Source organism: Trematomus bernacchii, unplaced genomic scaffold, assembly GCF_902827165.1.
Source record: "Trematomus bernacchii unplaced genomic scaffold, fTreBer1.1, whole genome shotgun sequence".
Classification (NCBI taxonomy): domain Eukaryota; kingdom Metazoa; phylum Chordata; class Actinopteri; order Perciformes; family Nototheniidae; genus Trematomus; species Trematomus bernacchii.
The window spans coordinates 13,566,696-13,594,571 of record NW_022987648.1 but is presented as its reverse complement, the minus strand read 5'-3'; the positions used below and the strand labels follow the sequence as shown (position 1 = coordinate 13,594,571).

The window sequence follows — 27,876 nt, the reverse complement described above, 5'->3', positions numbered from 1 at the left end:
AGAACATGTGGAGCTAGGTAGGTAGAAACGCTAACATGGCTTACCTTGGTCAAAACTGGTCTTCAATGGCATTAAAACGAAAAAAAAACATTTTCACCCAAATCACCTCAGAGGTGGGGTGGTTTTGGCTAAACCTCTCTAAAAAGGTCAAATGTCACTTGTTTTGCATCAATCTTGATACAGGGTACTTATTATATGTTGTACTTTGGATTCCTAAAGCTTTTAGTTTACTAACCCATCATCCAAGGGTAGTTTTCACTATAAGTAAAAAATAATATTTGGACGGACACTATAATTTACAGTTTTTTACTATGTAAAATCTGAATTTTCTTTAAAATAAAAAACATTTATATTGATTCTGACACTTCTACATCCAACTCACAGATGTAACCTTGCTTTGATAAAAGAAATTATTCATATAACCCTTTTAGAAGTTAAGTTGTAGTCATTTGTTTTGGGCATGTCATTTTCGAGCCTGAAACATGAAAAACAGGCTTGGTGCTTAACAGGTTAAGCGTGATAAAGATGTATTCCTAACTATAAGAGAATGTATTTTTTGGTCAAACTAAACTTTCTTTTGGTCAAACAGCAAATGGATGTTTTTGCCGCCTGTCTGCTTCGACATTTGCTGCAGCTCTGTGTATAACTTCTGAGACAGGCTGATTTCAGAAGTTTCCAGACACTCAGTTTCCCGAGATTTCTTTAAGACCATCTTTTCAGCTCCTGCCTTTGTACGAAGTTACACAACCCAAGATAACTTCAAACTTTTCCAAAAGTTATAACATTTTCAGCTCACCTTATTGCTCAAAGGATGTACGCATTATCCTTTTACCTATTTTTTGTATTCATCCTTTGTCAAAATATCTCTGAAAAACAGCATTTCATCTGCGTTGGAAAGATAACCAAGGATGTATGAAGTAACAAGTTTGCAATACAAAATTGAAATTCTAGGTATCTAGTCTTGCAACCGGCTGAGTTTAGGAAGTCTGTTTCTGAGGGGAAATAAAGAGTGCACCGCCTTGTAACAATGACAAACACAACAAATTACGTTGCTAAAACTGTTGTGGATCCAGTACCTTAACACACAGGACATTAAAACATAACACAATATAAACAGAGTCACAGTTAATTGAAGTTAAAGCTTTTGTTGTTGTAAAACAGTATAAGAGATAGAATTATTGCTCTCTACAGCCAAGAGAGAATCGTACAGCTTTTATACAATGTGGCCACAACATTTGGACCATCAATGGTTACATGTACGATGTATCCTTCTTCAGCAGCGAAAAGAGAGACAGACATGGTACAAATGTAAACAACAGTAAGGCTTACAACATAAAATAATGCTGCTGGATGCAGTTGGTGCAGCATGGAAACAGCACTGAGTAATTGTATTGCTTCAAATGACTGCATTCACTAGTTGGACACCCAAAAATGGTTACATTTTCTTTTAATTACAAGTATACCTATGTGTTTTGCATCATCAGTGACATTCTGGCTGAACTGACATAACTGTGAGGCAGAACCAGGCACACAGCCACTGCTGAAATCTGTTTTATGTTTCTTGAGGTAAGCATCACTCTTGGTGCCAGTTTGGCTTCCCTGGGAGGATTACTGTACGGGAGCGTTGGTTGGAAATTGGACGCTTTATAAGAAACACTACATCGCCCTGGGAAACAGTTACTGATGATGAAACATTCAAATAGCAGTTACAGAACAGTTCAATTAGCAACCGGGGATCTACAGCGCAGTCTGTCAGACCGCTGGACATTGGCTCAGGCATGTACTGTAAGGTTAGAATCTGGGCCAAGTTTCAGCACACAATTGGTTTTGTGCTTTACAAAGCCAAAATGCCCTTGGCTTGAGTGAACGCTTCCTCCCACCTCAGAGTGTCTGGCCCCTTGTCGGATACAGGCCTGCATGTTGAATGAATGCAAATGTCTGAACCAAGTGAGGTGAGGGTTGCTGTACAAACGGTGATCTGACACGCTGGAGGTCACAGATAAGAGCTGTTACTAAATAAGACAAGATTTGAGAAGATGAATCCTAACCTTGCCTGAAGAACATCTTCCGCTAAATGCAACCGGCTAGGAAATGCTGTATTATGTTACAGCTGATACCTTGGAGTGAGCGATGAGCCAATGGATTTTAAAATAACTACACCCCGACTACATTCGGCCAACTTGTGGCTCCTAACCAGCTGGATCTGTTGTATCGCTCCCTGAGTCGCAATCGAACTGTTTTGAGCAGTGATTCACCAGAAAATGAGTCATGATCTTTTGCTGCAGGGGAAAAGGAGAGTTAATGGGTATGATGAATCCACATCGCTCCTCACAAGGCATTACATAGAGAAACATTATACAAGCAGTCTTTCTTTAACATAAAGAATATCTTATGGCAGGGGTTTTTAAGTGGATTCAAAAAAGGTTGTCTTTAAAATAATGATAGAACATTTTCTGAGTCAGATTGATAAAAGCTTTCAGTTGAAACAAAACATTATTAAATAAAATCATATAAATATAAAATCAAAAGGGTGTGCTCAAAGTCTACAACATTATCCAGGAAAGTGTCGAGCAGCTTCAAAGCTTGTCCTTTCAACCAACCCTCAAAGGTGTTCACCTTTTCTCAGTAGCTGTATCATTAAAGATGATCCCTGTCAGTGGCGGTTCTATACTGTGACATCAATTGTTACCATTTTGTGAAAGGAGATGGTGAAAAGCCACAAAAATGGGCTTTGGTTGAAATAAACATGTTAAAAATGGATGGCTCTGGGTTCAAAATCAAAATGTCAGTACTTGGCTTTGCTTATAAAACAAATTGGGGATGACGCTTTCACTGGTGGATGAGAAAAAACACTATTTAAGCCAAATAGACCAAAGGAAATACCAATATGGACGTGAAACGATTCCTCCAGTAGTGGTTATTGGACTAATACTCTATCAGCTGTGTATCAAACAGGTTTGTCTAATCGAAAGTAAGATTCACCTTTGATCGGTCATTATAGTATCATCGCTCTAACCTGTACATCTCAAAATAAAAGGTTGTTTTTTTACCGCTGTGATTGCAGCTGTTACATAAAGGCACTTTAGTGAAGCTATCAGCTCCCATGCAATACCTTTGTGGAGACCTTGTATGTAAATGACCATCCCACACATCCTCGATAGACATGTAGAAAACCCAACCGTTTTTGTCAGAGGGCAAAATTTGAAAGTCAAATAGAAATCAATGGAATGGATGTTTGAAGGCATGTTTGTGTATCAGTAGATCCGCAGAGACGTTGAGGCGTTGGGGGCGAGGAGAAGTTTCCTTTACTGGGAAACGTTTCTTCTTTAAATCCCAGTGTCCATGAGACAGCAATGTTTTGAACATTGTTTTATCCTTTGTCGTGCTCTAATTAAAATGTTTAAGGAAGCTACTATCCAATCAAATACTCCTGCCTAATCAGTGGCACCTTGGAAACAATAAAAATAACATGCTCCTTCCTCTCTCTCTTCAGCCAGCGTCCAAACAACTACTCATTTTGTTTTCTTCTTTATTTAATTGATGTTAATTAACTCATTACAGATGTATCACTGCTAAGGTTCCTCATGTACTGTATGCTGCTTCCCTCTAAGCCAGGGCTGAGCTACTGTTATAATAATCACTGCAAACATTCATGCCAGGTTAAATGCAGGCTCAGGTATCAGTGTTGGAAATTAGCAGAGTTATTACTTTCCCACCTTGTAGGTCTACTGATCATTGAAATTCAAATTATGTTGGGAGTGTTTCAATTAGGTGTCCCACTTGATTTACATTATTACCATGACTATTCACATCCTGAAAACACATGTGATTAGTTTATTCTTAAGAGCCATACAAGAAATGTAAATGTGTGCTCAGACCACAGCATCCCCTCTGTAGAATAGATGCTTTGATAAACCTGTAAACATCTTTATCTAACTATGATATACAGCACACATGCATTATTGAGCCATAGTCCAATAAGATCAGCATTTGAGAGATGGAAGGTGGAAGGTTATGCTTGATAGACAGTTGGATATATAATTTAATCCAGAACAAATAGTGTATTTGCTCAATATCCTGCCATATAAACAACAAAAATGGCAATGCAAAGACAAATAAAAACGTCTAAATCTCTGAAATATCGACGCTTCCATCCCTGAGAAGATATTTACCAGTTTGATTCTAAAACATCTTTATGTTGAACGTTTTTGCCACCGATTCGATCATTGTTTTAGGAATGACATGTTAATGTTTTTGTAAAATAGGAGACTTGAAGTTAAGGCTTTGTGTTTTAAAGTGGATATATTATTTTGAAGTATTTTCATATACCTACGTTAAATTTGTAAACCTGCATAATGTTATTTTCTTAACTACATAAACCTTTCTGGCAGAGTGGCCTTGCTTCTTTAAAAATGTTGAGTATACAAAGAAAAAATCTAAAATGTGTTAAATTTAATATTTTCCAAACTCATCAAAAGCAACCGCATTGGACTGCTTTCAGTTGATTTAGCGTGTTTCATAGTATTTCAAAAATAAATAATAACCCTTCTGCTCCTACTGTGTTCTCTAAGTGATTATTCTTGGCACACAGAGGAACATATTGCTGCTGCAACACTGTCTTTATCCCTCTTTGATTAAATACCAATACTCTGATCAGAAGGTGTATACATCATTCTGTCAGAAGTATTTAGCATTCAGGTTAATCGAGTATCATGAATGCATTGCTTTTACTCAATAAATCATAATTGGCACAATATGTTGCCAATTATGAACATGAAAGCAGAAAGCTATGAATTATACAATAACAATTCTGTCTTCCTTTGTGAAACCATTCAACCTAACATAAAGAACTGAATACACCTGCCCCTCCTATTTTCTGCTCAATCAAACCGTGAAGATAAATGTGTCCTTCAATCAAGCTTATCCTAGCCAGAAAACCATTCAAACAATATGTCGGAAAATGTAGAACCCCACCGATGATTGTGATGTGATCTTTTATGTGTGTAATTGGAATGACATCGTTGCTTTCATCTATGTTTGCAGGAATCAGTTGTGTAGAGGAGAGTGGTGAGTCGGCCAACATGACAGACTGCCTGCGATGGGCCGGCCCTGTCCCCCCCCAGATCAGAGGGTGCCGGATAACTTGCAAGGATGACTGCACTCTAACTGCTTGGTCCAAGTTTTCTGAATGCGCTGGATGTGGCAGCTCCCACAGTCGCAAGCGTTCACTCACAGGTAAAGACTTTTCTTCATAGACATCTCTCAAGGCAACATTGGATTGGAGATTGGATTCTTAGCTCATGCATTCTCACACTGTAAAACCTCAGTCCATATTTTAACGCTGGATATCTGTTGCTGTTTATATTTCTCTACGTCTCCATCAGCCAGTGATGATCTACTACAACCTTGTAGCTTGCACCACAGTTGGAAACAGAAAGTAGTCACCTTGTACAGTCAGTCCAAGAGAAACTCGTCTACATTCCTTGGTCTTCAGGGTTGTTGTCATGGCAGCATATTCTCGTGCGCTTGAAACCACTTGCACTTTGACAGGCGTACGTGCAGTACTGCAATCCAGCCAAGCCTCTTTCTGGTTCTTGTTCTGTTACTGTAACTTCCTACTGTCCCCGTTGTGTTATGTCTGGTCTAAATTAGGTCCCTCACAGCGTGTAATCCCTTATTCCAGTGCAGATGGCAAAATAAGAATTACATGCTGTGGTTGCAGACCAGGCTGGATACTATTTGTCTTCATGAATATTTGATCTGATGCTGGAGGGGTTGTAGTAAACACATCCTGTCTCCTTCTATAAGAATCGTAGAATATAGCACGTGAAATCAGCCCGGAGCTCTGCGGTGGGCTTCATTTGGGAAAGACCATGTGTTCGCGTTCAGCGTGTCCTTATGGTCATTATAGCTCTGCTTTCAAACTCTTCACTGCCCACTTTAACACTTGCTTTAATTTCTCTGTCAGGTGATGGAAAGTGAAACCACTGTGGGTTTTAAGCTTAAGTGTGTGGTTAAGAAAGTTGTCAACCAACACATCTGCTTGCATAATACAGCCATGTTCAAAGCATCCTTAGGCCATATTGCAGTAATCATCGTAATGTTCCAAAAGATGGTTTAAGGAAATGCTCTTCATGGCAGTGTATGTCTCTTTGGATTTTCTATGTTGGACCCAACTACATTCATACATAAAGAATGGGTTAATGCTTCAGTATAACCTTAACCCTATCAAAGTAGCCCTGTTACGAATACAATAAAATGGAGGTTGGATAGTGGCAAGATGCTCATGCAGGAAAAGGTACAAAGGACACAATGAATACATCTAATTTGCATAAAGAAGATTATGAAAGGTTCTCCATGGTTTTTCCAGTGTCATTTTAGTTTTGTCACAATTCACCAGCCCCCATCGTATCTTGCCACTTATCACCCATAACACAGTGTGTTTACAAGCAAAACTAATTGAGGGCTTGAAAGGACAAAGACATAAAATGAGCAGCCACGCCTCAGCACATTGTAATTGTTTACTGTTTTGTCGGCTTTAGACATCCCAAACCTCCTTTGCACTCACAAACACACATTTAATGGATTTGTACCTTGGCTTGTTAAGGTGACGCCTCTGATGTTTTCTATCTCACTCAGAAAACCATGTGATTGTTTGACTTTTGGTAGAGTTTTGCTTGACTGGTTTTCCTTCTGATCATCAGACCACTGTGTCAGTCACTTGAACTGGAGCATGCATACTGGGCCATTCACATGAAAAGGAGCATAGCTGTACATCTTATGTTTATCCATATTAAAGGTCCCATGTCATGCTTTTCCGGCAAAGTCACAAACCCTCAAAGTACACCCTGTAGCGAGTAAATCTCTAACACAGAAAAGACCTGTCTATGTCCAAATGGACCAATCCGTGGAGCTCCTCACACACACACTCTCTCAGCGGCAAAACTGTGACGCGCTGGGGGGGGGGGTGCTAGTGGAGCCTCGCAGCGGCGAAACTGTGGCGCGCTTACAATGTAGGTGCGCCGCGTTTGGGGGGGGGGTGCAGGTGCTAGTGGAGCCTCGAGCCTCGCAGATGGGGGTGCTGCAGCCCCCTCAGCACCCCCCCTTCCCGCGTCCATGGTGCTCAGGCTGAGTTCAGGATGAGTTTTGCGATGTCTCGCTGTCTCGCAGACCCCACGCAGCAACCAGGAAATGGCAGCGAGCCGCGCAACGTCCTGCCAACACGGCACCCAGACCCCACGCAGCATTCTCATCTGTTTGTCATTACTGGTGTCATTTTCTGGTTGCTAACGCCATTGTAACACATAATCACTGATGTTCCGCTGTAACGGTGGTGGACTCATCAGAACAGAGTGGGCGAGCTGACCAATCAGAGCACACTGGGCTCACAGGGAGGGGGGGGGGGGCAGGAACTCCAACAAGCCGTTTAGGACAGAGAGTGAATACACATACTATACACAGAGATGCTGTATGTGAAACCAATGTGAGTTTGGAAAATTGCACAATGTAAATCTATTCTAGTAGACCTCAACAATGGAATTATGATCAGTAGAAATGGCCATGTCATGGGACCTTTAAGGCAGCATTATAGGTGGCTTAGGAATGTTCTGGAGTCCAAAGAGGAGTCTTTTTGAAAGGCATCTTTATCCTGTGGAGGTTTCCTCTAAAGTCCAAAGAAATTCAAATAAGGTGAACTGAATATTTCTATATCGCCCATAGGTGCGAATATGTACCATCGCCTATTTCTCAATGTGTGCTTCGTTACTGCATAGTAGCTGTGTTATGGCTTATCCTTTTGCTTTATATTTAATCAGTAGACTGGTCTGAGGTGCATTTTGCTCTCTTGCTTGTTGATGATTGCATGCTCAGATACACTCCGAAACTACTTGAACCTATGTTTTCGGCAGCCTCTCTTTCTCTTTTTCTCCCTCCCCGAGGCGAGCGTGCACTCCTGCTGTAAAAGGCAGGTGCACCGCACCCACTGCCACTAACTCTGAGCCTGGCTCCCGAGCAGGACGTTCAATCTCCCCGGTAGTCCACCAGCAGATGAAAAACACCCACCATTAGAAAAGTGCCGGTCAAAAGTCTTCTTTGTTATTTATTGAGCTTTAAAACAAATTCGACTCTATATAATAATATAAGAATAATACAAGGAGCCTCTCTTTTCCTCCCCCTCTCCTGACAGCCCATCAGTATCCGTCTCATGCTGCTGGCTGATCCAGTAACGAGTGAGCCGACAGTAAAAATAAACATATTTATAACATCACATAACATGACATCTCTCCTGTCCGATTAGACTTCACTCGCGTCTATGTCCATATCGATCAAATCTAGCTAGTTCTAGCTAATGATATGACTGCCTGCGTGTCAAAGGACACCTAAACAATAGGCGACATTTTGACCGGAGAGATTTCGATTTGCCGGTCTTCAGCATATTTTACCGGTCATAGTCCGGGAATTACCGGCTAACGGAAACTCTGCCGTGCGGGGGGGTCTGCTGGAGGCTCCTGCTGGGTGCACTGTCCTGCACGATACCGGGACCTGGCTCGAAACACTCGGAACACTGTTGTTGTTGTTGGCGAAACACATCAGCAATGACGGGAGTGAGCAGGAGAGGCGAGACTATGGCGTATCGGGCGTACACACGGAGCCGTTTGACCCCCCAGAGCGTTCCGTCCGCAGATCTACCCACCTTGGGACCCGTTATCGTTTGAGGGCTCCGTTTCCGCGGTTCCGTTACGGCCTCGTGTGAACGAACCGTCCATACGATATAGAGCAGGGGTTTTCAAAGTGTGGGAAGGTGAGCCTCCCCTCAGAGAACATAAGAGCAGCCGCGCCCCCCCTCCCAATTATTTAGTGGGAATGCTGATACAGCATTCCAACTATATGTTATTTAGTGGGAATGCTGATACAGCATTCCAACTATATGTTATTCTACGGACAACATTTTTATTATTCCGCCGGATTTTGCACCTCTTCTCCTCCTGCATTGAACATTGCAGAAACTCCGTTCAAACATCAAAACGTTCAGCTCGGTCGGGAATCGATGGCTATTACTTTTCTCATTCATAACTTTCATAATTCCAGAGATACATCCCATAATACATCACATTTTTAACATGGAAGTCAATGGAGAAATTCTTCAGACTTCAACAAATCTTCATGCGACTTCAACTGCTAACTGTTCATTCATACTTTCACTCAGAAACCTCATTCCAACTTTAAAATGTTACACATCTTTCTGACATTATTCGTGTAACACAACTTTTAAATCTGATTCTTACTTTTAGAGATATTAAACATTGTTCAGACCTTGTTAAAGAGGTTTTCTTCAGATTTTAACATTAACTAGAGTGCGTGATGTCACAGCTAGAGGGTAGGAAATCTTGAAATTTGCCTTCATATTTCTTTTTAAAACTGCCATAATTCCCAAACCTTACATTCCTGAGACCTAATTTTTCATGACAAACGTAGGAAAACATCTCGTAGCTTGAAAAAGGACAAATAATTAATCAAAATAATTAAACAAAATGCCTCTTGAGGGCATGAAGTGACAAAAACTTTCAACATGTCTCCATTAACACCCATTGTAATTTCAGGCTGATATTTCCTCACAGCAGCAGCCGCACACCTTTAGTTAAACTGCCGAAAAGGCCACATTATTAACCCGAAAGTACACAAAAATGACACTTCAGATACTCAACTTCCTTGACATGCTTCACATTTAGAAATTTCACAGATATCTGTTATGGTTCTTCCACAAAACGTTCACATGTAAGAGGTTTATCTCTCATTCAGAACAATGCAAACCTTTGATCTCTACAGAGCTCGTTAGCTCAACTATAAACACCTGTGTAATGGAACACGATGATGTCATCACTCCAACTGACAGCAGTCAGTTCAACTAGGGATGCATATCGTTGACTTTTTACGATACCGATACCGATACCACTGAACGATACCGATACATATCGTGATACTTTCATGTTGCATAAGGGAAACATTTTATCATCCCGCAATTACTCCCATGAAGCGTTTTATTATATAGTTAACATGTCAAATGAATATTAAATTCAATTGTGGGACTTAGACCTTTTAGTACTGAACAAACAATGAAAAACACGTTATCTATGAAAAAAAAAGATTCTGCAATATCATTTATAACAACCATCAGGCGTGAATAGTACATCTTGTCAATAGAAAAATAAAATAGCACCAGTATAATCAATATTCAACCTGAGATTCGACTGACCAGAGAACACATAAAGGATCATGAGATCTCGGCATTGCACATAAAACAAATAGCATCCTTAAAATCTAAATTTGCCTGATGAAAGAAAACAAATCCCATCACAGTTCAGTTTTGTGCATTCATCTTCAAGAAGATGAGCATATCTGCTCTCTCTGGTTCCAAACGGGCCCTTTCACAGCGTAGGATATCACCTGCTGAACTGAACACTCTCTCGCTTGGCACGCTGCTTCCCTGAACACAAAGGTACTTGGTTGCCATACGAGACAGCATTGGTTGGAGATTGGATGTGTTGCCACCTTTCCCAGAAATAAACTTCTTGCAGTGGTTACAGACCCCACCATTCAGACTGGCAGTGGTTACAGACCCCACCATTCAGACTGGCAGTGGTTACAGACCCCACCATTCAGACTGGCAGTCATATGCAGCCACACTTTAGATTTTCTAAAGTGACTTGGTTGCGGAGTTTCACTGCGAAATTGACATCGTAATTCCGACGGTTTGGGCACAAGTTTAAGGATATTATGCCTCACTTTTATAAAAAAAAAAAAAAAGATAAAAAAATAAATAAAAAAAAGTATCGAAAACCGGATCTGATTTCGGTACGGTATACCGTAGCCGCCAGTAACCGGTATTTCGGTAATACCGGGAACCGGTATGCACCCCTAGTTCTAACTGTTCATTTCATACTCACACACACACTCTCTCTCTCTCTCTCTCTCTCTCTCTCTCTCTCTCTCTCTCTCTCTCTCTCTCTCTCTCTCTCTCTCTCTCTCTCTCCAGCTCTACGCCAAATCTGAAATCTCACCATATGTCGTTTCCATGGAAACGCATCCCTCGCCATAAAACACGATGTCCCTTTAACTCCTATGAAAATGTTCAAAAAGTGCTCAAAATTCACATGTGTGCTAACAGTCCAACCGTAAAGACATCTACGAGACAGTTTTGAGATTTATTCAAATGCCGTTGCCATGGCAACACAATGCTCGCCATGAAACACGGTTTTCTCATAACTTCAGTGTAAATGCTTCAAACGGCCCAAAACTTCACAGGTTTGGTAACGATGCAGCCATCAACTCATCTAAGCATATTATGGGGTGTCATCAAATGTCGTTGCCATGGCGACAGACCACTCGCCATGAAACACGATGTCGCTGTAAGTCCAATCGACACGGTCCAATCGTCCCCCAATCTTCACTTGTATATCACCGGTCCAGCCCTTAACAGCTCTACGTCAATTATGGGGTTTCATCATATGCCGTTTCCATGGAAACGCATCCCTCGCCATAAAGCATGATGTCGCTATAACTCCTATGAAAATGTTCAAAAAGTGCTCAAACTTCACATGTGTGCTAACAGTCCAGCCGTGAAGACATCTACGGGACATGCCATTGCCATGGCAACACAAAGCTCACCTTGAAACACGCTTTTCTCATAACTTCAGTGAAAATGCTCCAAACGGCCCAAAACTTCACAGGTTTGGTAACGATGCAGCCATCAACGCATCTAAGCGTGTTATGGGATGTCATCAAATGCCGTTGGCATGGCAACAGATCATTCGCCATCAAGTTAGTTCAAAAGTTTGCAGTTCAAATATTCTGCTGCTTTTCCAAGCCTTTTTACTTTCTTTTCTTCTCTCATCACACATTTAAGCCCCCAGTGTTCATGTATCATTTCAATCTAAATTCTTCACTTTCTTCTTACACATTACATTTCAGCATAGCAATTCAGCGTCAGCTTTTCAGCATTAAGCATTCCCACTAGTAATTTCTTCAGGAATTGCATTCTCTAGTTATTATTGTTGTTGTTGCTATAATGCAGGGGTATTCAATTGCATTTCAAAGAGGTCCAGTAAGAGAAAATGTCATTCTACCTTCCGCCATTTTAAATTACTCCGACTGTTTCTCTCCTCTTGTCTCGTGTCTGTGTGTGTGTTTGAATCTATCGTTCTGACTCACTGACTGCACCGATCTTTATGTTTTAAACATATTGTATAAAACTCCCCCACTACCCCACTAAGCCTGAATGGTCTCAACCATATTGCATCAGTAACGTGCACTTGTTGTTATAACAAGATCGCAAGGACACTGGTAGCGATCGGACAATTGAGTGTTGTTCAGTTTGTGTGTTGTGGAACATGCGTGTGCGTGCATGAAAATATACCACACACCCAATTACAATTGCATGGTCAATTCACTACCCTGGAAGTTAATAAAGTTGTTAAAGCCTCCCCTGAAGCTCTCTGGCGCCCCCCAGGGGAGGCGCGCCTCACACTTTGAAAACCGCTGGACTAAATGACACCATGGTAGAAAAGATTGAAGGTCTCAATATCCGCAAAACACAAAATGAAGATCTAATTTTCATTTAACACGGTCGGAACTCATTTTTAAGAGCTCTGAAGACTTTAACGTTTAAAGGCCCCTACACACCAAACAAACACCAAAGAACACGTCCCGACTGAACACGACTGTTGTGTCGCCTCACGTCTCCTGCGTCTTGGCCGCACTGGAATACACAGCAAAGACTTTAGCCGACGGCCAAGAAGCACGTACGTACGCACTGCGCATGCGTGATTCGCAATAACTCTCCTTACCAGCAGGCGGCGGTAGTGTGTATTCGTCATTCAAAATAAAAGAGGCAACAAGAAGACAGACTGCGAACAACAAATAGCTACATGCTACAGCTCGAGCCAAGCAGCACAGGGATGAACTATGCCAATATTTTTAACAGTATCGGTGCAGTGCCTTTTCAGTTGGGCAAGATATAGCAAATATGTGTGCCTATCCTGCTATTTGTGTTTATTCTTTTAATCACACACATAACTGCCAGTGCCTACATAACTGTCAGTTGCAGCCGTAGAATTATTATTGGTTTAACTAGCCTACAAACAGTATATTTTTAAAACATTTTAAAATGACCATCTTGAACAGCTACAACATTAAAATACTTATAGGCAGATTGTGGACAGTAACAAAGTACATTTACTTACTGTACTGCTCCACTCCCATAGAGTGCCACAGTGACGCATCCTAAAACCCGGAAGTAAGTTAGCATTTTACCACTTCCGGTTCCTTCGACAAAAACCAATGCAATTTCTCCATAGGATTTTGGAAAATAGCTCGAAATAAGGTCTGTGGTTGACACAAATTGAAGAGACAGATCACGTTTTGTTCAGCCGGATAATTTTCTAATCATAAATCTATCGATCATAAATCTATCGATTAGATTTATGATTCGAAAATTATAAAAGTAGGGTAGACAAGTGGATATTATCCGGCTGAACAAAACGTGATCTGTCTCTTCAATTTGTTTCAACCACAGACCTTATTTCGATCTATTTTCCAAAATCCTATGGAGAAGTTGCATTGGTTTTTGTCGAAGGAACCGGAAAGAGTTTACTTCCGGGTTTTAGGACGCGTCACTGTGGCACTCTATTCAGGCAAATAGTATTTCGCTAAGCTGCAGCCAATCAGAATGATTTATTTTGCCGACAGCCTCCGCCGAGTCAACAAGGTGAATTGGACGCAGAAGGTGTCGGCACGGCCGAAAAGACATGACGGGGCGGGACCAAGCCCCCAGGAAGTGCGCCGGACTCTGAGGAAAATATTAGTTGTGGCCAAACGGCGGTACTACACTTCCGTATCAGTTGCTGGGCCCGGAAATACTTTTTCCCATTGACTAACACTGGGAAAGAGACGTCTGTAAATCGTTGGATAATTTTTTTTTAACTAAATAAACTACCCAGTATGAACATTTGCATAGCCCTTATTAAAAACATTCGGTCCTCAAGTTGTAAAATGTGCTAATAACGTTATTCTGAGAGTTATTTTCCTCTGCATTATGAACGCGGATCTAACCCACGGGACCGCGCCGCCCGGCACATTCATGTGACGTGTTCAGTACTACATGAGTTTTACCTTTACCCATGGATGCACAATAAGAACGGATTATATGATTATATGAATACTTTTGTGACGTTTCGCTCTCTCAAAAGTTGGGCCATTTTGTCTTCATGCGCCAATGAGCAACTCTCATTGGAATGAACGAGGCCCCGCCTCCCACGCTGTATCCAGTTCTTATTATACATCCATGGGCGGGACACACCAATCTGAGTAGGGCGACAGGACGCTCATCGACGGCCAGACATCTATCGACATCTATCGACGGCCGAAATCGGCTTGGTGTGTAGGGGCCTTTACTCTATACTTTATGTTGCCAGTTTACTTTAATTAATTATAGTGATTTCTAAACGTTTATAGGATAATGTAATTATGTGTTTTAATATCACACATTTATGGAGATGCTGGTGTAGTCAAAATTGTCTCAGGATAGAATCTGATTTGTTTTGGGTGGAATTTCCTTTTTGAAAATTATGGATTTTCATTTTTTCTGCATTGCTTTATTTGCAGCTATTGAGTAGTTTATTTCTCGTCAATCAGCATGTTGAATGTTGTATGGGTATTCAATTCACAGATTAGAGAGCAGAGTTTGTGTGTGTCTCTGTAAAAGCTGAACTGCAGATAAATGGTTTAGCTACACTATCCAGCTTTGTTACTGAGCCATTTAAAATTGCTCCAACTCTCTTCTTTGTCAGAATAAGCTTTTAAGTACCCCATGTGTATCATTTTAGCCGGGCCTTTTATACAACTACTGCAGTTCAAATGGTCACTCTGCTTAAGGGAACTGATTTTTTTTTATTTCACAATTCAGTTTTATCTTTGCCCTTGTTCTTTTCTGTACTTCATGAGTATTTCTTCTCCTAAATGGTCTGATAGCATGCTTATATTTGATCATTTTACTACATTTGATCATTTAATAGTATTGAGAAATATATAATTTACTAAAATATTAAGAAATATGTGTGTGTTTGAGGGGGTTGAGTGCAAGATATCATAACTGAAAGTATATGATAGGGCTGGAGAGAAATTCACTAAGATTTATTATGCACCTATCCCACAGTACATGGGTTTTTTACGAGGCATTATGTTACAGGAGAGCTGAAGTAGAGACTTGTTTCTTTTATGATGCAACTTTTCTGGGACTGTTTTCCTGACAGCCATATATACCATAATTCATAAAATACTTTAAAAGCAAAAAAAACTTTAATATAAAAATAAAACACTTGTTTCTCGGGTGTATGTACAATTTAAAGCTCCCATGTCATGCTTTTCCGGTTATTACCCGTCCCCTTGTGTGTTATGAAGGTTTTTATGCATGTAAACGGTGTGCAGAGTCAAAACCCTCAAAGTACACCCTGTAGCGAGTAAAACTCTAACACAGAAAATACCTCCCCAAAACGCCTCGTTGGAGATACGTCACTGCCCATTTGAGTCTTCCATTTAGTTCCGGGTACCGCCTGATGTCATGCGGTACCCGGAACGAAATGGACCAATCCCGAAGAGCTATGGCCACACCAGCAGCGGCGTGTTCCTCCTCCAGAGGTTCGAAGAACCGGCATTTCACAGACGAAAGCTTCCAAAACATTGCCCAGTTTGAGGCCGGATATGCACAGCTTGTTTGGACCGTTTGGAGCAGGGGAAGATCTGGGTATACAACCTGTAAGTTTGCATTGTTATTTGTGTATTTATCAAACAAGACTGTTTAAATGTGTAAACTGTGTTGGACTGCTAAGCCATTGACACAGTGCTAACTGTGCTAACTAAGTTGCTAGAGTTTCCATATATCAACTCTAATATCAGCAGATGGCCTTGCATACATGTATCTCATAGCAGGAGAATGTCTGCATTCACACACAAAATACCTATTGACAGTATACTCCGGGTGATTTGCCGGTCAGTCGCGAAACTTAATTACATTATAGCTGGCGTAGCGATCTAACACACAGAGCTAGAGCTAGTTTTGGTCGGAAAAACATTTTTGTGATGCTACGTTGCTAGCGTTTAAATATATCAACTACAATGTCAGCAGATGGCCTTACATGTTTGTCATGGCAGGAGAATGTCTGCAGTCACACACACGGAATACTCATACATATACTGTACTGTGATTTACCGTACATTGTGACCGTACATATACTGCATGTAGCTAACGAGGCTAGCTGTATGCTAGCGCAAAACAATGTATTCATGCAAGTTACATTGTATGGTAGCAGAATACCCGTATACGATTGCAATTATAAACACGTTATTGCTAGCCTAATATGAACCACTAGCTTTTGTTCATAGTAGTTTTATTACACTGCATTATAGTTGCCTTTCCTCCAAGCTAACGTTCATATCGTGTTAGCTACCAAGGTAAACAAAGCTAGGTTAGCATATTAGCAGGCAAGCTGTTCATTACACAACTACTACTAACGAATCTAAAACAACTAAGTTTCTCTAATATTTTGTGATTTGCATTTGATTTCGTCCAGCCAGATCCTGGCGGACAATCCATGACGGGGAAGGGACTTCGACTACTACTTAGGGCTCGTGCTAAAAGGCACCGCACCGACTGTGCGCGGGCAAGATGCGAGGAGGAGGAATGAATGATATACCGTGTGTATATATGTATATTTATGTTCATTTTGTACATTTCTAAAAATAAAGTTTAATGGAAATACTTAGTAGACCTATCCTTTCTTCCCTGAATTCATATATAGCAAACCATGATTTGATTTCTCATCAAACAGTAGTAGTTTATAACGGGTAAAAATAACTTACTCTTTGTTATGAGAGTAGCTCGTAGGCCACAACGGAAAGACAAGGAGACATACACGAGTTTACAAAACCACGGCACATTTATTGTGGTAAATGCAGAGATAGGTGGTTGAGAGGATCGCAGAGTTAGTCTTCCTGCAGCCGCTTTGGAGAGAGACTGGGGCCGTAGTGTCCGGAGGTGTCCGTGATCGTGCTGATTAGCCTCTTCAGCTCCACCCCATCGTAAGACAAAGGCCCTGGGGCCGTCACACTCTTCTATAACAACAGTTAAAAATATATATGTATATAAAATATACCGCTGTACCGACGCCATGATAAGACTGATGTTACGCTGAGAGCAGCCGGGAAAAGCACTGACATGGGCGCAGCCTCTCTGGTGGTTGACTAATCAGAACGAGTGGCCGAGCTGACCAATCGGAGCACACTAGGCTCACAGGGAGGGGGGGGGCAAGAGCTCCAACGAGTCGTTTAGTGGAGAAAGTGAATACTGCTGAATACACATGCTTGACAGAGATGCTGTATGCGAAACCAATGTGAGTTTGGAAAATTGCACAGTATAAATCTATTTTAGTATACCTCAACAATGTAATTATGATCAGTGGAAATGGCCATGACATGGGCCCTTTAAGTATATTTTCTTGACAGTAAGCCTACAAGCATACACTTGAGGTAATGCTTAACAAAAAGGCATTAAATAAATATATTTATATACATTTTTCAACCAAGGCGGAGTGCAGGGGTTAGAGATTCTCCCTTAAGTTTTGTCTAGCAGCTGGTGAGCAAGACACAGAGTCTTCCTAGGTATTTTGGTGCTGCATTGTTTATTCATGGGCAAACGTCCAGTGTATATTTACTGCCACCAGACAACTTCAATGCTGACCTTAGCCTCTGCTCCAACCAAGAACTGCTACACACAAACGCTAAACACTGCTCCATTGAGCTACAATGAAACATTTCAGCATTGATGGATTGTTACTACTGAAGGCTTGCTAATCTGGACAGGAACAATTTGTTATCTGTAACTTTGACAGAAACGACTTTCCCAATTGAAGCTGATGTTTAGTTCCTTGAGCAGTCATAAACTGGCACAGAAATATCATGCTGATGGGTCTAGTCGTATGCCTCAAACCCTCAGAAATGTTTTAATGTGCTCAAACCTAACTTAAGATCATATCAGAATCAGGAATTTAGTTTTCGTGACCGTTGCATCATTTAAGAATAAAATATATACAAACGTTTAGAACAAACACTAGAACCGCCATCGGGTCAATTTGACCCACAGCTGTTTTTTTATTGTATGTAACTTTTTTTCAATAAAATATTAAAGTCTCCCAGTCCGTGACTTTTCCTGAAAGTGTGTTATGTACTGTAGCACCTTCTGTTGTTAAAAATTGTCAATATGAAGTCAGATTGAAGAAATCGCCAAAGAAATTGCCATTTATACCTATTTCCGCCAGCGGGTCATATTGACCCCACCCCTTTTCGCGCTATTGATTTCGCGCGTAAACATAAACATGACGTGTTGCTATAGCAACGCCTTTTGTCTACTGCGGTTCCTTATAGATTGAGAGATAGATTGAGAGAGAGAGAGATAGATAGATAGATAGATAGATAGATAGATAGATAGATAGATAGATATATTGATAGATAGTTATAGATAGAGAGAGAGATAGAGAGATAGATAGTTATAGATAAATCGATAGATCTAGATTTTTAGTGGCCCGAGCGGGCAAGTTGAAAGTACGTTATGCTGGCCGGGGTGTCTAAATAGTGCTTCCGGGCCAGCGGGCCATTTATAATGTCGAGCCTTGTATATCATATGAAAAGCTGAGAGTCCACAGATTCTATTGGTATACGTTTCATCCCTGTGCGATCAAAACTCACTGTTCAATAAAAGAACATTTTACCTTGAAAATCAATGCATTCTAATAGCGGGTCAATTTGACCCGGTGGCGGTTTTAGGTATACAAAAACCTCTGGCGGTTCTAGTGTTAAGGGGTTCAAGTAAAACAGTGCAATGAAAGTCAGTCTAGCCACTGGGACATGGCGTTTTATGGTGCATTTCCACCGCAGGCCTCGCTCGACTTAGTACGTTTTTTTTAGGCCTTGTTAGGCCCGGCTCACTTTAATGCTGCGCTTCCATTACAGTTTAGGAACTGGGGTAGAATCTATAGTAACGCAGTGTAGGCGGAGCTGTGACGTCATATTCAATGAGCACCCCAGAAAAACAACATCAGCCGTTAGCTGTTAGCACTCAAGCTCACAGCTCCTCATATCTGTTCAGAAACTAGACAAAAGTTAAACAAGTATCATGGCGAGTACAGTCGCTGGTTTATTTATGTCTGTAGGCCGTTGTTGTGAGTGTGGACGGTCGGAGCATATATTGCGTTAGCTTAGCCGATCTCCATTTAGACAACACCCATTTTAAAAGGTTTTTCGCCTGCCGTCTGTCTGCAGACTTGTCAAAGCATTAATTCATGGTTTTTACTAACCGGTATCAGTATGTTGTTACTTCGGCATCATTTTGAAACGTGTATTACAATTAAATCACGGTCAAATATGTTCATCTTGTTGTAGTTGTAGCCCCCTTGCCAGCGATTCTCTCTCTAGTTTAGCAAACTCAGCCCGACTCAGCCCTGTTTGTTGGCCCCGATAGAACCACGATTTTGTCGGGCCAGAAAAAAGGTGAAAAAGTAGCCCCGGGCCGGAACTAGGCATAGTGGAAACGCAACCAAAAACGGGCACGACACGGCACGCTTAAACCGCGCTCCGCGCCATGGTGGAAATACGCCATTAGGCACAGGATCGTCCTCCACAGCCTAGGGACCCTCTAAAGACCGGAAGCCGTCGATTGAAAGGTTGTCGTCATTGACCTACACTACAGATATTTGGTTTCACTCCTAGCTTACGCCATTAGCTTGTCCATTTTCTTAGCCAGTGATCTTACGCTGGCCAAGATGAGAGGGGGAGACATGGCTTACATCTCTTTTTCTCCCAAAAATGTGTCCTTTTCCAGAGGGGATAGCCGTTGTTCCTGCCGTCATGTCAGCCGGTCCCTGGTGTATACAAGGCAGCCAAGTGGTTGTATGCAACACTGGCGACGCCTAACAGCAGTAATTCAACCGGGATACAAGAAACAAAAACTCCACCTCCACGCAGGTTAGGAGAGGGTGTAGCTTAAGAAATTGCAAGTAGAAAAATAAAAAGTACTATAAACTAAGAAACCTAAAAGTGGAAAAAGAGTAACAACCTAGCAGAAGCAACTGCAACAGGCTGCATGAATGGTTGACGCATGCACACTAGACATGGACTGACATTAATACATCTAAGAATTGCCAACGGAAATTGCAACATGATTGTGCAACAACAGATTTTTTTTGTTTTAAAAATTTGAGTTAGACCATAACAGACAGGAAGGCAGAAAGGTTTGTGTTAACATTTCCTTGAAGGAGACATCAATCATCTTTTGCCTACTTATTGACATCTCTTTCAAGCTCATTCACCCATGGCTATTCTATAATAAGCTGAAGCTCTTTCACTCGATCCACATTTGCTGATACTTTTCAGCACTTTTCTGACAGTGTTTCAGGGCAAAAGAAGATTATACAGTATCATGCCTGCTAATGGCACATCAGCTTAACAGATATTACACAAAGATCATTATGAAAATGTGGGTTTAATTAAAATGCATAAGGCTAAAACAAGTTGGATATTGGGGTCTCACATGCAGATTGTTGTTGTGCCTGTTGGTCTATGTGGTGATATTGCCAGTAATGTAGTTGTCAAAGTAAAGTGATGTTACTCTGGCGCTCTACAATCCACCACCAGCAGTGTGCGTAGATGAAACAGATTGTTGGTGAATTGCAGTGCGATGGCAGTGAGTTCACAATCTGTGTGGAATGTTTGCAATCAGCCCCACTCCAGAAACAGATGGGCTGCTCACTGGGCACACAGGAGGCCGGGACACCCAGGATCCATGAAACAAATAGGGAGGCACCAGTACAGCAGGATTAGAAAAACTGCGATGCAACTCTTTCACCAGACTTTGGATGTGTGTGTGCTTGCGTGTGCGTGTCTTTCTTTACTTCTTTCCACCTGGCTCAAGTCAAGGTATTACATTTGCATTTTTATTTTACAGTAAAAGAAGAAAAATGTTTGCATTCATGTTTCTTAGACCCTTAAAAATGGGCCGTGTCTGTCTATAAATCCAATTTTAAATGTAGTCAATGAGTTGGGGAAACTTATTTTAATTGCATTTTGCATCATAATATATAAAGATATGTCAAAAGCTTTAACCTTTAATCCAATCCAGACAGTTTCCTTTGCTTGTATTGTCTCTCTTTACTACATAACTGCTGCAGATCCTTCATGTGGTGCGGCGCTCTCATCAAATGCGTAATTTGGTTAGTGTTGACATTTACATCAAGAGCCGTTGACAGCATTGACTCTCTAAACATGTTTTAAAAAACAATGTACTGCAGCAACACTATAATGTTAATGACTGCGGAATATTGATAGCTGTTAAAAACAAAACCCCATTGCTCTGTTATATAACTCTATTCAATGATGTGAAGCAGACAATCAATCATGAGAACGCTTTTTCAGCATTTGGACAGCTTGACAGTTTGCGTCTGTTTCTTCCCCGGATATTAAAAATGACAGTGTTTCGAGAGCATCACATGCCTTTCAGCTGCGATGTTACCTTCCTGCTCACGCTCAATCTATTATTACTCATCAAACATAATGAACAGGACTAATTATTTGAAGCCTAAAGTGGAATTTATTGAGAGGTTAGCTCTAATAGTCATAATGGAGATGTTAGCTTGAAATGAAAAGATAATCCTCCCCCTAAGACAAAAGATTGTGTGCTGGAGTCATGAGGTGTATATTACATTTTAAAGGAAATATATAATATCTAATATTAATTGATTGTTGGTTGTTGAAATGGCACCAAATGGTCCATCAGAACAAGCCTCAGAATATTTCATGACATCCTAAAGACATCTTATGTTTCATGAGTTGTAAGGCTGGGAACAGAAATAACAGGTTTTTAGGGAATTGCCATAAGCATTGTAGGAAAACTATGCAATTGCTGAGTGATATAAACAACACCAAAGGGGTTTTAGGCCACATGTGACCTAAGGGGTAGCCTATAAAATATATTAAGCACAACTGTAACACCACCAACGCTCCCATAGGTTAGGTTCTCCAAAAGTCTAACAAAACTCATATAAAAACATTTTCTTTTTAGATTTAACATCAATTTTGTTCCGTTAATCATTAATAATAAACAGCAACCTCTCTGTGCTGGTGAGAGGTCATGGATGAAAAATATAGAGACGTGCATTAGGAGAAAAAAAGGCAAGAGCTTTTCAAATAGAAATAAATTGTCTTTCTGTATTTTCTCTCAACTGAAGTACTTTTTAGTCTTTCAGGTCTTTATAGTCGCACACTATGTCCTTACTGTAAGTGCGATGCCTAAATATGCTACATTTGTATACAAATGACATAATAAAGGTTAGAAAGTGTGTTCAAGTTGAACGATAATGTTGTTTGTATTTGCATTCTACTTACTGTGAATGTGCGGTTTCGATATGGCGAGAAAACAATTGCTCTGGTCTAACATCCAGAGAGTTTAGATGAAGTGGCGTTTAACAGACATTAAGTGTGAAACATTCCCTGGCTTCGCAACAAAAAATAAAGTTTAATATGCTTTCAAATAGCACTAATCATTCCCTGAGGTCAATTAAAGTGCTTCTGAATATGCATTACAGGGGAAAGGGCTTCCTGCCACCGGGCGTCCAGCTTGTTTGACTGATTGGCATTTGTTATGATTCAAGTCAAACTCCAAGGAAGAGTACATTAATCCAATCGTCAAAACTTGGAAACCATTTGTGTTATGTAATCAGAAACGTAGAAAGAGCTTTTAATTAACTCCTGTGATAGAACCAGATGGAAACAGTGGTGAACACATTTATATTCAACTGCCTGTTCTTAGAAATAAAAAGGTAACATTCCCATTGATGATGTAATGGATTTTTCTTAGTGCAAATGTAATGATTTAAATGCATCACAACAAAGTATGGGATTTAAGATTGGGATAAAACCACACGTCGCTAGTGTTTGAAACTTACTTTCTGAAATGTAAATCAATTCCTTGTCTATGACATTTTGATAGTGTTTCCACTGCCAAGTGTTGTGCAAAATTGAATCCAAATGGTTTTCTTCACATTATCTACATGTATGTTTACATTTATAGTTGTATTGTACTGCTTTTTATTCATATCTATATTGCCATTTGTGCCTCAGTCAGTGTTAAAGACAATGATGTAAACAATCAAGTATGTTTCTCCATTCAATGAATGAGTGTTGCTGTGGTACTTTGTAAGGTTACATTTGCTTTTTGAAATATTAACTTTTTTCAAAGACTTGCGAGACATTTCTACAATTTGTCTTTCATATTGTTTATCATAAAGCAACACCCGATATTGCGTCCACTTAGCTTCTTTAATATTGTATGTAGCTTTGCTCATATTACAGTGGGCTATGATTCAATGACATAAAGAAATACAATGAAGGGCTTCTTGTGCCTTTATGGCCAGTGTCAATGACAATGGCAATAATACAATTTAACAATGTACACTCAGTTTATGGTTTGATCGTACTCTAGTTTTCTGAACTGCTATATGATACGGGATGCATTATATATGATCATAAATAAATAAACAAAACAAGTGTTTGTGCTTAACATTTGTATTTACATGTTGATCAGAGATCCCCTTTTGCCATTGCAGTTGGCTCTCTATAAACTGATATTTAGATAAAACTATAAATGTATTAATGCATTCAGTAGAGCTTACACTCTTTCAGTAGCAAGCACTATTCATATACATTCATCACCCAGCCAGTGCTCAGTAACTCTGTATTGTTTTGTCCATCTTCTCCTTTAGGTCGTAGTAAAAAGAAGGAACATTGTCTGGATAAGGACTTGTACCCGCTCGAGGACAGCGAGACGTGTCCCTGTGATGAGTTTTTGTCGCAGCCTTTTGGTAACTGGTCCGCATGCATCCTCCCTGACCCCTCGGCCCCGGGCTCCCTGCAGGGCTGGATGAACCAGAGAGAGGTGAAGGAGTGCGGCCACGGGCTGCGCTACAGGGCTGTGGCCTGCATCAACCAGCAGGGACACCTGGTTAACCCCTCACTCTGCACAGACTCAGGTAGGAAGCACAGGAGTATGCTGCAGTTACTTGGTATTTTACTATTTTTGAACTATAATTGGGCCTCACATTGTGTTCTGGATAATGATTTCTTGTTAGGTGGCTCTGGTTATTTAATTTTGATCTAACAAGTCAGCGGTGAGTCACAGCCCTATTTTTAAAATGTTAAATAAATGGTCAGAATAATCAGAAATTGTGATATTGTTAAAGCCCAATTATGAGACATGACCATTTGACATTGAAATGCAAAGTTGTGGATAGGTTTTAATTGAAATGTATAGTCTATGTTTTGTTTAGTTTTAGCACCTTTGTCCTCTTTTTTTCTAAGTTGTCCAGAAACTACAGCTGCTTGTTTACTTTAATAATCGATGGATAATTTGACAAAAAATATTGTCAATGATCTAGATTCATTGTTAAGGTAATCTTCTATGTAATATTGGCAGGAAATGCTGTTTTCAGTCCCTTAAATATTGACATTTCTGATTTATTATCATATTGAACTGCATATATTTGTATTACAATGAAAAACAAGGCATTTACAGACATCACCTTCAAATATGGAGTAAACCATTAATCAACCACCAGAGACATAGTAGGCAGATAAATTGATGATGAAAACAATTGTTAGTTGCTGCCCTACAGGAGACAAACAAAACACATTATTTATACAGTGTGCAAACCCTTAAGCAGTCTCACTATGCTGTGTTGGCACACTGTATGCGTAATCATTAGTCAGATAATTATCTCCTGGTGTCAGAGAGACCAAGTCCAAGGTCTGGTGGGGTGCAAGCCAGTGGCATGTCTGTCTGACATTATTAATGTGATCCTCACTGCAGCCGCTAAGCAAGTCTGAATCAGGCTTCCCCTTCCCATGTTCAATTTCAGGCTACATGGTGGAGGTTTGCCACATCCCTTGCCCCCTGGACTGTAAGCTCAGCGATTGGTCAGCCTGGTCCTCCTGCAGTGCTTCCTGTGGCAGCGGGCTGAAGATCAGGTCCAAGTGGCTCAGGGAGAAAGCTTTCAACGGGGGACGCCCATGCCCCAAGCTGGATCTGAAAAATCAGGTAAGGTGTGCACCGGTGCTTATACAGTATATCCACAGTACAGTACAAATTCTGGAAGGTCACTGCTATTGTGACAGCACACAGATGTCTATGTTATGAGTCTGTCTTAAAATGGAAATTAGCTCATAATGGAATTTCTTAAGAGCCATTTTGACCCATTGTTAGACTGTCCAACACTTGGTATTGTACAGTTTATGGACCTTTTATATTGAGACACAGCGGAAATGACCAAACAAGGTTGAGCTCATCATCCATCTACATTGTTCTTCTTCCCGGATTTGATTGTTCATATAATTGAATGCAGATGAGGTCTCAGTCCACCACCATAATACATGTAATGGGCAGAGTCCATGCTAAATGTGGAACAATATGCTTGTTATTCTAATAGTGTTAGCACTGCTACTTCACATACAGCATTGTCTTACTGGAAACATTAGTACGGTGCATGCTGTAGTTCATTAAAATTATTCACACATCTCCAGTGCGCTCCAGCCCTGTTTCAGTCGCATGCATACACAGTGGCACTGTTGCATTCTGCTCACATTTCAATGATAAGGTTTACCACCCATCTGCCAGTGGGCCTCCTGGGTGACCTGTTCATTTTCTGGTGTCTCAAGTCAGACCAAATCATTTGCCTTGCAAGACATGCCCTTTCCTTGACATTAAAACATGGCGGTGTCAAGTAACAAAAGAAGGGGGGGTTTGTGGGCAGAGAGGGAGAAGTGGACAGATGGGAGCGTTTGATATTCCGTAGTCAGATTTTATCCGTAGCGCTGAATATTTTGTGACAGCACACCTCTCTCATGGGGTCACGGTTTAAAGAGGGGACGTGTTTTATGAATGCTGCCTGTATGCCTGAATGGGCTTGAAAGGACACTTTGTTGTAGAGGTCAGTGTGGAGATGAGCATGGCTGTGTGAAAAATATTCCGATGTGTTCAAGTGGAGATTTGTGTACAGATGGTTAAGTGCCCACTAACAAGGTCTATATGGCCCCCGTAGTAATGCGCTGTAATAACCCTCGCCAATGAAATTGGAGCTCGCTATTGCCCATGACCTCTTTTATCCTGAGGGTGGACGGGGCCCCATTGTTGACTCAATCAAATTGGCCGTTTATGGAAAATTACACCTGTCCAAAGTGTGGGTGGAAAGATAGTGTAACCTCTACTCTTGTTCAATAAGCATTTTGTTTTATACAAGGAAACTTAACTTCTTGACAGGGTTTTAAAAAATAAACTGGTGCACTTCACAGCTCTATTCGCAACTGCTGCCAAGCACTTCATTTAGTCTCTGTTAGGGTGCAGCATGAGAGATATTATTCTCAGTCCTAATGGATATCCACCTCTTTCTGTTATCGCCTGCTGTGAGCTCCTCTTTAGCCAAAGTGTGGCCTCGCTCCCACCAGCAGATGTTTCCCCTCGAGCCCCAGCCAGAAGTGACCGGCTTGACAGAGATGGAATTTACAGTGCGTCGCGACTCATCCTCTCATCACATGGCTGAGTGAGCAAGTAAGATAGGGGGAGAGATAGAGAGGGAGACAGCGAGTAAGAGAAAGTGCCACCATGAAAATAACGAGCAAAAATGGCCACTGCCGAACAGAGTGTGTAGGAGTGAAGTAAATTGTAAGAGTGCTGTTAATGTGGTAGGCCTTAAGATTGTATGCAAAAAAACTAAAAATGTAGATGAATAATTCATGCGTCACTCACCAAGAACAATCATTTTTGATCTCTTAGTTCCATCATATTTGAGTGTTCACATGGGAATAGAATAAATTAAGAACTATATTCCACTGGATTTTTACTCATTCTACTTTAGGCGTGTTTTCAATAAACCCTAAAACCCCAGTACAGCAATTGTCTAATCACAGCTTGGCAACTGTAATCGGCACAGCAGGCCTGTCAACTTTGATTTCTCTAAGTTGTTGAAGCGGTGTGCATTGGGCTGTAATAAGACCTGTTCCACTCTTTATTAGATTAGGTTACGTTCACCCTCCACACCCCGATACACGCCTTTTGTCTTGTAACATTAAAAGTGAAATGTGCTGTTTACACACGCAGAACATAGCATCATAACTTCTGTCTTACTTGGACAATTATGTGAGCTAAGTAGGCCTGCATTCATTTGTACTTCCTTCTCTTTTATCGTTGTACATTTTACATTAAAAGGGAAGCTTTTCAGAAGTAGAAAAGTTAATTAACGATGTCAATTGGGTATATAAATGATCCATTAAAACCAGTTTTTAGAAGTGGACAAAGAATGGGCGCAGAAAAAGTATTCTGAAGGTACAAGTAAATTGATTAATGACAGATTGAATGTGGAATGTCAAATCTCTATTTTAATTAAGTCACACTGACGCATCCAATCTATTTCAAAATCTAATGTCCAAATATTTGTATTAGAATAAATTGTCTGTTAAACTCCCTGGTGTGCAAGAAAGTTGTTGACTCCATTAGAATCTATTTTAATAAAATAAAAAATAAAAACATTTCACAGCTTTTTTTTTTATTCATTTAAAACTACCAGCAAACATCCAAATGCTGATGAAGGGATCTTCGCAGATTGATTTGAAAATACACCTATTTGTAGCCCATATTTTAATTAAAGATGCCCTGAGAGACTGCTTCAGAGAGATGTCAATGCAGAGCACAAAAATGGGATCTATAATTACAGGAGATTTGAGTTTACAGCC

The 27,876-nt window shown here is 40.6% G+C and overlaps 1 protein-coding gene across 1 annotated transcript in view; it reads left to right on the top strand.

Moving 5' to 3' along the window:
- thsd7ba (thrombospondin, type I, domain containing 7Ba) overlaps nt 1–27,876 on the top strand; it is a 144,206-nt gene that overhangs the window by 82,254 nt on the left and 34,076 nt on the right. The window contains exons 13-15 of the mRNA XM_034134432.1: nt 5,044–5,235; nt 23,859–24,125; nt 25,011–25,189. Of these exons, the coding sequence (XP_033990323.1) occupies nt 5,044–5,235; nt 23,859–24,125; nt 25,011–25,189 (638 nt within the window). The remainder of the gene's footprint in view (nt 1–5,043; nt 5,236–23,858; nt 24,126–25,010; nt 25,190–27,876) is intronic.